Source organism: Grus americana, chromosome 17 (assembly GCF_028858705.1).
Source record: "Grus americana isolate bGruAme1 chromosome 17, bGruAme1.mat, whole genome shotgun sequence".
In the NCBI taxonomy this organism is placed as follows: Eukaryota; Metazoa; Chordata; class Aves; order Gruiformes; family Gruidae; genus Grus; species Grus americana.
Window position 1 is genome coordinate 9,827,445 of NC_072868.1, and position 11,577 is coordinate 9,839,021.

At 42.4% G+C, this 11,577-nt stretch overlaps 1 protein-coding gene across 5 annotated transcripts in view; it reads left to right on the plus strand.

Annotated features, from left to right (window-relative positions):
- RTEL1 (regulator of telomere elongation helicase 1) overlaps positions 1-5,652 on the plus strand; it is a 49,535-nt gene extending 43,883 nt beyond the window's left edge. For 3 of the 5 annotated variants that reach the window (XM_054845369.1, XM_054845373.1, XM_054845374.1), the window contains one exon: positions 4,680-5,652. In XM_054845369.1, the coding sequence (XP_054701344.1) occupies positions 4,680-4,754 (75 nt within the window). In that variant the 3' untranslated portion in view covers positions 4,755-5,652. Of the gene's footprint in view, positions 1-2,851; positions 4,421-4,679 lie in introns of all 5 variants that reach the window. The other 2 variants (XM_054845370.1, XM_054845372.1) reach the window with 2 other exon arrangements.
- Positions 5,653-11,577: the final 5,925 nt, after the last annotated feature.

Below are 11,577 nucleotides of genomic sequence, written 5' to 3' on the forward strand. Positions count from 1 at the left end.
AAAAAAAAAATAGTTTTTTTACATCTGAACCTTTTATTTTAAATTTTTTCTTGCATGGTTTCTTAATTTTCCCCATCTAAAAACCTTCTGTAAAGCACTATCATGAGATGAGGCAAATCAGGAACAGACTGCCCAGGGAAGTGGTTGAGTCACCATCCCTGGAAGTATTTAAAATGTGTAGACGTGGCACTTAAGGACATGGTTTAGTGGTAGACTTGGCAGTGTCAGGTTAATGTTTGGACTCTCTGATCTTAAGGGTCTTTTACAACCTAAATGATTCTGTAAATCTATGATTCTAAATTCATGCTCAAATGTCTCCTGTGTTATCTTGTCCTTTTGGTTTTCCTGGCTGAGTAAATTGGTGGTTGAAATTCTTTAGGTAGGAGGACGTAACTGATGCCACAGTGTTTGGTAGCCTCTTACCAAACACTTGATTTGTCAGCCAAGTATTAATAATCTGTGAGCCTGGGTATGGAAGTCTGATACAAGAGTTGAGTGATTTCTAAATATTCATAGGTGGTGAAGAAGGCTACTAATCAGTGGAGCTTAGGAACCTACAAAAACAGTTCAGAAGGAAAAGAAATTTCTTCAACCTCTGAATCTATAAGCAAGTGTAAAATTTGTAAAATGTAGTCATTCCAAGTTCCAGAGGAAGGTGGTCTTCTCAGGAAGACGACACTGAATAATGTCAGCTAAATGTAGAAAATAAACAGTATGCTAACATCGAAATAAAATATAACAACCAAGACAGACTCGATCCATGAGAAATATAGAATAATGCCTAGGCTGATGTTCTCAGACATATCTCCCAGAGAGAATGCAGAATAGCTGTTCAACTAAATTTCATTCTCAGTCTGCTATGCCATGTTTCTTTTAAAATGTTAAAATCCAAAAATACTGGATTACAAGGAGTACATGTAAGAAACTACAAGAAAGCCAAAGGAAGGCGTCTCATGTTTGCTGCAGATTGGGCAGTCGAGCCAATCGCCTTGAATTGGTTTTACCACGGAACACTCAATTGTTCCTGTTATGCCAAAGTATAATGGGGATTAACATCTCTCATTATCAACGTACTCCACTTCAGAAAAGTCTCTAAGGGAATCATGACAAGAATTTTACTAGCATGTGTTTATAATCTCTGCTGCTTGAGACTTGAGTAAGCAACAGTATGAGCTCCTTGCAGAGGTTTTTTTTGGTTAGGCAAACATTTATTATCCCACAGGGAGATTATGTTATCTCAGACCATAAACTTTTATCTTACAAATGTCCGGGTTAAAACTCTCCTTTTGCCAGTAAAATGTAACTTGTAATTGTTGTTTCGTCAGCTTAAGAATCCACAAAATTAGAACTGGGGTCTACTGTTCAATTATACTGCCCTGCTCTGTGCTTTTTGTTTTGGAAATTAGTAATTCTGAGGTCTAGTTTTCTCCTTAATCCCTCAGTGAATATGCATATTCATAGCTCATAGATAAATCACAGAATTTGCTCAGCCTCAATTTTTTTTTAATCACTCCTTCTCCTGATTGCACATCTCTTAGGCTGGGGATTAAAATAATCTGGTCTACTAGATTAGACTGTATTTCAGATTCAGGTACTTGAATGCATCCAGAGGAGGGCAACAAAGCTGGTGGAAGGGCTGGAAGGAATGTCCTTTGAGGAGCAGCTGAGGACTTTGGGGCTGTCTACTTTGGAGAAAGGAGGCTGAGGGGCGACTTCATTGCTCTCCACAGCTTCCTAAGGAGGAGATGCGGAGAGGGAGGTGCTGATCTCCTCTCCCTGGTATCCAGAGGCAGTACGCGTGGGAGCGGTTCAAAGATGTGTCAGGGGAGGTTCAGACTGGGCATTAGGAAACATTTCTTTACCGAGAGGGTGGTCAAACACTGGAACAGGCTTCCTAGAGAGGTGGTCGATGCCCCAATGCCCTTAATAACATGCTTTAACTTTTGTTCAGCACTGAAGTGGTCAGGCAGTTGGACTAGATGATCGTTGTAGGTCCCTTCCAACTGGAAGTATTCTTTCTGTTCTATTCAGCTATCCAATACAAAACCATGTTTGAGGAAATGAGTCATTTCTCATGGGTCATTTGTTATTAATGACTTCCATATATGCCACTGATCTGAATAGTCTTGCTAGTTACAGTGAAACTTCATCCCACGTTGTACCAGGTGGTGGCAAGGGAAAGAAAATACCTGTGTGTTTCTAAGCAAGGTGAATCACAGCTTAGCTTTGTGGTGGCATACCATAGCCCTGTGAGGTGGATACAGTCTTTTAATTCGTAAAGATCAGGAAAGACAGGCACAGTTTGAAGCAAATAATTTGAAGCATAATAGCAGATATACTGAGTCAGAGTAAAGGTCCATCCAACCCAGCATTCTGTCTCTGACAGCGGCCAAAAAAGGATGGCTAGGAAAGAAGAAACATGATGGTTTTTTCTCAAGAAAACACATAATAGATGTCCTGTTCTTTGTAATTGCACCTTTGGAGTTTTTCTGTGTACACCAGTGTGATCAGTTTGCCTCCTCCATAGAGAGCATACATCAATGTCCTTATTTCTAAAAACATTTTTTCTTGTTCTGAACAACAGACTTGGGCATGGGGGATGTAAGAAGCATCTTCTCACCAGCTGAGACCTTTTGCTCTGCTGTTCAAGCACCCCTCAAGGCTCAGCATGACTGACATTCTATAGCCTTTGTTATGGACAACATGAAACTACATGGTCTCATCACCTTTTCTTACCTTATTTATGTCATACCTTTCTAGTGATTAATGGTTCTCACTATACAGTAATGTTAGCTTGCTTATGATATGATTCCAGTGTAGTTCGGTTAATGAAAAGTCAAATATCTTGTAGTTTGGGATATTACTTGAGGACTGACGATGAGAGATGCTTCTCCCAGTGATGAGGCAAAACTGTTCTTGCTAGTCATGCAGATGAGAAGGAAGAACAACTTGGTCAAGAGCAGAAGATTGCAAACAGGAAGAAGATTATTCCATGTGTCCCTGAAACCAATCCCAGAGGAACCATCTCCTAACACTGCCATCCGCATTCCAACCCGTGTGTTGGTTGTACAAACAATTGACTCCACGGCGAGGGCAGTGTGTGTGATGGAGATACCCTTACCAGCAGGAAATGAGCAACCATGTTGTGTCTGAAATCTCATCAGATGGCATCGGGCTTTGTCACCACTGACTGGCCTGGATTCGAAAACATCTTTTTTCATTTGCTTACAAGTTACTCACTGTGTTTCTTCAGTTCAGAAGCACTTTCATGCATATTGTCCTATGAGGAAATGACTAACAGCCTATCATTCAAAATGCCATGACTTGGTTTTTGCAAATTGTGATGTCTTTTTCAAATTTGTTATTTTACTGAAACAACTTTGTGGTGGAAAGAGGCGGTGAATAATTTTGGAATGTTTTGGAAGCTTTTGGAGGAGCAGACAGAACTCTGCAGCTGGAGGGGGATTAGGGCCGGTGCCACATTGGGTGATTTTTTTCGATGGGTTAGAGGGGAAGCCTTGCAAAGACTGGGCCAATATACGCTGCTTTTGGTTTCAGTTTCCTGTGCAGAGGTCTGTTGCTGCTTTTTGATGTTTAAATGCATCGTTTATTCATGCTCTTTTTGCAGGTATTCCAGAGAGACCGAGTTATTCTCATTTGGACTATCTGTAATATGGGCAAATAATATAAGATTTCACAATTATATATTACACTTAAAATTTTCAAACCTCTTTGACAAATCACTGTCTACTGGGAGGTAAAGAGAGTTTTCCTCTCCCCTTCCATTTATAGTATTTCAATTTATGTTTCTAGAATCAAAATGCTAGTGCCTGAACCTGCTTTGCAGTCTACATCTTCTGTTACAGTGATTAACTTCCAGAGTGTAGGGAAGCCTGCACAGGGCCGCTGATGTCAGTAACCATCATTTCAGCCTACTGAGCTGGCAATTTTCTCACAAAGATTAACTTTTAAAACATTTTTTATTATCGCACTCTTAAAACAAGCAGAGCATTTTAGTTTTATTAGGAATTTGCAAGGTATCAACAGAACAGTTGGAGTTCATGTGCAGGTCAAATGGCTAAAGACCAGACTTTAAAATTTCAGATTAGTGAAGAAGCAAACCTGGGTGGAGAAACGGTTGCCTCATATACCTGGTCTTCTGCTCTTAACCAAGGAAGGTGTGTGGTGGTGTGGAGAAATAAATGTACTCGGTTCCCCTACAAAACTCTTGGTCATGACCACATGTATCACCGATGTCCTGGTATGCCCAGGAGATGACTTCCTTCTCATCCGTGCAAGAGGAAGCAGTTCAGGGAACTCAGCCATCTTACGGGATTTTACTAATAACAAGTACATGTGTACTTCTCAACAGCTCCTGTAGGCTCTGTATTTCCTCGTTCCTGTATTTTTAGTCTTCCAGGTAAGTCATAGCTGTAATTAATTTGAGACAACTGCTGTAAACTTAGTTGCTACTTCACTGGGAGGCTTTCTTTTTTGTCCTTTTATTGCTAGCAGTTAAATAACTGACTGCTCAATAACGCTGCTTTTAAAAATAGTAGATATGATATCTTGGGGACTGTCAAATGACTAGTGTGGCTTATAGTTCATATTGGACAATAACAAACTTGAGAGAGAAATTGAATATATTATCTATGTATTTTGTTCATTTATATATATAGATGAGGAAGAAGTGCCCGGAGTGCCACAGTGATGTGAAGAAGCAGAGATTAATCCAAGTTTTCTTCTGGTCATAATCTCACTGATAGAAAGGGCAAGTACTTCGTATCAGCAGAAGGAAATTGCTGCACTCTGGCTCTCAACCTGAACAGAAGCAGGATGAAGGTTCATTTAGGTATCTTTGATCCTTGGCTCTGGATTACATGCTCTGCACCAGCATGTACCATTTCTTCCTACAAAGGTCATAAGTCTGAAAGGTCTCTCTCCTTCACCACTGGCAGGAGACAAACCAGAATATTGTACTCTGTTGGAACTAAGAAGGTTAATTTCTTCTTTACATTAACCTGTAAATTCTACTGTGGCCATTCTTAGGCTGAAACTTTGTATCCTGGAGGCGGCTGACATTCATGGGCCCCTCAGGTAATACCAGATCCTGGAAAAACCCTAGCAATAGTACTACAGCGGAACTGAGCTGGCTAAACACGGAGGCCAGACTACCCATCCCTACCACACTGGTGTTCCTGGAAGAAGTGATTCACATTCACCGTTTGGTGTTTGGCAGCAGCTGCTGTCTCCAATAGCAGAAAATACTGAAAGGATGATTTTTTTAAAAAACAAATTCCAGTGGTTGGATAGCGAGCAGAAACACTCCCTCATGTCCACTGCGCGCCCCAAAGCCTGGTTCCTTCCATCATGCTGGGATTTTTGGGAAATGTGCTACTAGAGAGGCTTTATTTTCAGCTCAGTACTGATAACTTCCATTGTGTCTGTTTTATCTGATGTTTACTTTCCAAGAAGAAAAAAGAACTAATTGATTTAAAAACTTTATAAAATCAAGTTAGATGGGTAAAAACAAAAAAAAAATTCCTTAGTACTTCCACTCTCTGTGAGTAGTGGATGTGAGTGGTTAACCTGAAAAATTGTATCAATTTTAAATCTTTCAGTAGCTGCTGTAAATGAAACTGTAAATAAAACCATTTTGATCTTAATTAGGTTTTGTTTGATTTTTGGGTTTAATCTTATTTTTTTTAAAAGCTATAAAAACATTGAGTATTGAGTCCCAATAGCCCTGGTGGGAGTAAGTGGAAAGGTTTATACTGTGGGATTTTTGACGCTTGAATATTTTTGTTTGACAAAAATGAGCAAAGGATTGTATTCTCACTTGCTGATTAGTTTTGGGGTTCCTGTGATGACAGAGACACTTCATATAGTACATGTTTTCAGAATTTTCTGGCAGAATATATTCTATAGTAATTTTATGGGTGTGTTTTTCCTCAGCCTGTAGGTGAACTTCATACTAATGGAATTTTGGAAAATTTTATGTTAATAATCAATAACTCAAAATTGAAAAGTGAGCTGCTTTTTGACAAAAATTTCAAAGGTTCTTATTTCCCTCAGTTATAGAATTCAAAACTGATGTGATGTCAGATGTGACCGTTGCTGGGATATTGGTCCTCATTGAGAAATTTTTTTCAGATTGGAATCCACTTTACATAGAAGCAATGTAGTAGTGGGTGTGATACTCTGCCTCTCATGCATTAACGTGTTGAGTAACATGCGTGTATTCAATCAGGGTTCACCACGGTCAGGCTGTCAGAAGAACAAGAAAAGTGATGTTCTTAATTGGCAGTGAAACAGGAACTTTCTGTACTTCATTAATAATTAGAAATAGCAAAGATTTAGACAGGAATGAAGGTAATTTTTGGCTAGCATATATTCTGACATGGTTAAATCTGAATGCATTTTACCTTCTATCTATCCATGTATCCAGTGCACCAGTGATAGTGGTTTAGATGCTGAAAACAAGAATAAATAATGCAGAGAAAGCTGCAGATATTTGAAATTACAGAAAAATATATGCATATATAGATGTGTTGTAAAAATGAACAGAAAAAGATTTGGAGCAATGGTGTCAAGAAGGCAGTAGTGTTAAACTCTTGTCCTTCAAAAGGACTCGGAGTTTTGTAGTGTGGTGACTGTGTTGTGTTTAATGATGGAAGAGCTACATTTTGCTGGACTGAAATCTTGCCAGAAACATGGAAGATGACAGCTTTGTTTCCCAAACCCAAAGCAACTCCATACCTGAAATGTGCTTAATTTTATTTGTTGGTCAAGGGTTGAGGTTGCACCTTCAAAAGTTGTGCCAAGTGTTCTTTATCATCCGTTCTCTTTTGTGCTTTTAACAAGCATAGCAATAACTATTGCATTACAGAAGTTCAAAAAAGAAAAAAAAAATGATGTTGTCAGATGATGCTGTCAGGGGGAAGCAGATCAGGCCAATGCTGATGATTTGCAGTCAGCAGCTTTGGGGCAGTCTGAATTCTCTGTGTGGGGCAAGGCTCTGAGCAGGTCCTTGTGACTTCTTTTAAATGTTTGCTTTGAATTCTCAGTGCGTTCTTGCCTGGGCAAGTGGTGGAATGGGAAGTCTAAGGGCTGAATGAAGGCTGGGAGCAGTGAACCATAAGACGTTATTTAGTGGTAAGATAGTTCAGTGCCTTGTCCACTCCGTGAACACCTCTCCCTGGGGAGAACTGCAGCTTACTGCTTATGCCACTGGAGGGAAACCACAGCACGGGACATGAGCTTTGAACATCTTTGGAGAGGGAGTGAAATTATGGCTTGGTTTAGGTTTGCCTGTTGGAAATTATTTGCTATGGACTGCAGAAATGCTGTAAGATCCAGCATGACTAAATGGATCACTGAAAAGGTACGTGTGATATGCGAGGCTGCGACAAAAATGATTACGTGCGCTTTTTTTTCCCCTCAACTAGAATAGTTTTCTAGCTGTGCTTTTTCCTTGCCGCTGGAATTGCTTTAGTTCTGGAGACTGTTCCTTCCTGGGAATGCTCCGTTGTTAGTGAGGTGGGGCAGAGGAACTGTGTTAATATCTCGGTGCCTTCAAGAGGTTCATGCTTTCTTTCTGCTCTTCAGCTGTTGGATCATCTTGCTGAAGAGGTTTACTGTTGCGTGCCTTTGCAAGCTGAACCCACCCTGACAACCTCTGAAACACTTCAGTGTCTCCGTCAGTGGCTCTGCCGTGTGCAGATGGAATTGTTTTGGAGTTGGTCTGGTTTTGTTGGCACTTCCTGGTGCAGTGGGGATCACACTGCAGTGGGGCTGGAAGTTTGGTTCCCTCCTTGCTGTCAGCGTCACTTGGTCAGGACAGAGGTATGCTAACGTGTACTGGTGGTGGGACGGCAGCCAGCCTGCAGGAGGTTGGCCTTGTCTGTGGCTTATTTGCTCAGTGCTTAGTTTGAGTTGTAATAATGAGTAGAACTTAATGATTCTGTCATTCCTGACCTATCTTGGAGAAGATTATGCCCATCAATTAAAAAAAAAAAAGAAAAAAGGCAAGCTGCTGCAACCCTAAGCAGTACTGAGCAAATAGGCTTTTCTGTGGTATTGTCCTTCACCAGGCTTTCACAAGGTCTCTACCCTCGTAGATCACTTGGTGTCACCAAATAGCAACCCCATTACCTGGCAGGAGAGTGTTTATGCTGAGGCTTCCAGGGCTTCCTCCCCTGGTTTACGGCAGACGCCTAGCAATGATGTTATCAGACCCGAGACAGGACCTCTGGCCCTTCCCATTCCCAGCTCTCCAACCTCAGCCCAGTAACTGAGCCCTGTGATGACAGCATGTTCCCTGTGGCAGGTCGCTCCACAAAGGTCTGTGCGCACACATTTCCACTCCCTATCTTCCAAAGAAATGTTCTGAGGCATATGTGTCACCGAATCTGTCATGACCTCAGTATGGTCCTCCTAAATGTGTTTAGAGTGCTGCTTCCTCCCATCCCTGCCCCAGCAATACAGCTACTTCCAACGAAACCTTGAAGAAGAGGGTCTCCAGGAACCAGCTGTCAGGATGTGCTGCAGATAGCGATCATCTGTCATCTTGAAACTAGTTGAATTTACAAGAAGGAGAGACAGACACAGTACATTATTTACATGACCAGAAAGTGAAAACAAGAATTGTTTTAGAAAAATCTATGTAGCTATAAGTGGTTAGAGGAACTGATCCAAACTACTGAGTGCTCAGGGAGAGGAAAGTCTATCATGGACACTCCTTGCTGATTTTGGGAAGCAAATGACACAAGTTATAGATCATGAAGGAAGTAGATATTAATCTCTTTCTTGCCCCTGCCTTGCAGTGCTATGACTATACCTGGAATATTGTCTTCAATTTTAGTGGTGTGTCATGAAAAAACAGTGGTTTTTTCCAAAATAAAACTGAAAGGACTCGGGAAAGAGACCAAAAAAAACAAAGCAACTGTTTTATTGGGGAAGAGATGAATTGTGTCTTCTCCGTCAGTACCCACTTCTCCAAGAAAACAAGGAATTTCTTTGCTTTTCAGATTTTTCTCTGAATTTTAGTGAGAAACCTGATTTTGCAAGAATAGTTTCGAAAAGCAATGCTGTTGGACACCCTGAAGCTCTCGGAAGTGTGAAATGATGCCCTGTGTGGGGAAGTGAAATCAGAGCCATGAGAATATGATGCTGAATTCCTTTTCTAAGCTACCTCAGCAGGTCAGGCAGTCAGTAGTGAGTCGAGTTGTTGCTCTCCAGTGGCAGGCAGTGATCCTACAAACCCATTCCGGGAGGCTCGTTGGTTAACTAAAAACAGACAGAAAAAGGTTAATTGAAGAAGAATCCGACAGGGCAACAACCTTTCCTTGAAAGAAGAGGTTGTCTGAGGAAGCCCCTTCTGTCCCGTTGACGTGGTATTTCACTCTAGGAATGTTAATCTGACAATTTTTTGTCATTGTTAAATTCAGAACAAAATTAATTGATGATGCTACACCACGGTACAGCGAGGAGCTGGTACTTAGAGTTTCCTGGTGCATTGCGTCCGTCCTGGCAGTTATCATGACTAGGATATGGGCACTGCCGCAAGGTGCCATCTAGGATGTGCCACCTGTGTCCGCTTCGTACATCTTGTAGATTGCTCCATCCGTTAGCGGGTGTACGCAGGTGTTCTCAGCGAGCAGCACAGGAATAGGTGTTAATGTGGTTTGGTGGTTTTCTTCCAATCGCAGCAGCATACTGAGAGAGGCAGGGAAGAAATTAAGCCATTCAGATTACTTTTGAGCAATCCTTTTACAAACATCAAGTATGACTGTTCATCACTTCAACCGACTCACAAGTTTGCAAAAGTCTAGATGACCTGATTTCTGTTACAGCTTCTTGGAAAAGTCTGGATGTGTCAGCAAGAGGGCTGATAATAGGCTGAAGAACCATGTGAAATACATGGTAGGAACACCAAGATCAGCTTTCTGCCTACCAGAAAATAAAACATGCTGCTGTGGCACTAGGGCTGCTCTAAAATGCCAAGTTGTCCTTGGATGGGGTGAGCCTTGGATAAGAGGTCTCGCTTAAACTCTCCAGCCAGGTAAGCTGCAGTGTGGGGCTTCGTGCTTCATTCAAACTAGCAGCGAGTTTCACTGCCAAAAAAATATCCTCCAGAGGATGCACCTTAGTCCCAGGGGAGCGCTGGGAAATTAACTGATACATTTATTTATGGAGATGATGCATACTGATGAAGCAAAGCCCCAGTAGTCCTTGGCTCAGGGATTATGTCAAAAGGTGTTACAAATCATCAAGATTACTCTGGGCGCTACAAGTAACTGAAATAAACCTGCAGTAAAGCTAAAATCCATTTTAGAGGGGCCTGTGAAAATCAGCCCATCACCTGTTCTGTGCAGAGTGCAAACAAACGTGGCCCAGTCCCTGCCCTCTGCTTGTTCAGCAGCGCTTTCAGACTGAAACATTGAGCCCCTTTGTTTCCAGCTAGAGTCAGAGTTTTTTCTTTAACCATGATGGGTAGAAACTGTCCTTACTGGAAGGAGCTTTGGTTTCCTTCTGACATCGGTGTTTACTTCTCCTACTGGGTAGCAGAAAACTGGGTTTGATTTTCTTTCTTTGTAAATTGTGCATTTAGCTCTTGTAGGTTTGATCTTTAACAGTGTTAAGAATAAATCCCAAGAGATTCACTGTCCAGGACAGGAGAGCAGATCCAGTGACAGACAGCTGGAGGTGAGGCTCATTCTGGTGTTGCAGAAGGCAAATCCTCGAATGTTAATTCTCTAACGATGTGCAAAATGATCTGGCTGCTGGCTCCTGAGGGGAAAAACCTCCTCATCCTCTCACCTCCTCACTATGGCTCCTTCATGTTTCCAGAGACTTTGCATTTGCCATTTGAGTGTGTGATCTGTTTTTGACTATTCACAAATGCCTGTTCACGATGTTTCCGACAGAGTTAGTGTGTCACCCACGGTGCTCCTGAAAGCAGAAAATTGAAGCTCTGAGCCAGCTTCAAGAATGCGTTGTCTAACCACCAAAAAATTGGGCTGTTTTAGTGGGGTTAGTGCCTTCATGGGGTGCAAGAGGGGGTCTCACACTGGAGCCCCCAGGCAGAGCAGGGGCTTTGCTCGTGTTCTCAGCCGGAACAGCGCGGCAGCCCTGCTTTCATTGCTTGCAGCCACGGCAAGAGATGGAACGTCAGGGCTGTGTTTGGGGGGCAAACTGTGCCCCCAACAGCGAGAGACAAATGCTGCTACTGGGAAGTTAGTTAGCATTTACAGCTAGGGAACAGAGCCTTCGCAGGGGAATTTCCCTGCCTTTCCCCCGCCAAAAAAAACCCCAACACCTCAACATACCACTGTAAAACTGGCGGCTGTGCAAATCCCACCTGCCTCCTTGCTCCGCGCAGGTAAATACAAGTTATTGCCCTGAGAGCTCCATTTCTTACGCGCAAAAGCAGAAACGGGAACGAAAGCGGCGTTCGGACAGCAGCGGGCTGCAGGCAGGGACGGGAAAGCGGAGCCGGTGCCCGCCGCGCCGGGAGCCCGGGAGGGGGTGAGGGGGCCGGGCGGGCCGGGATGCTGCCGGCCGCTTGCGCAAGAG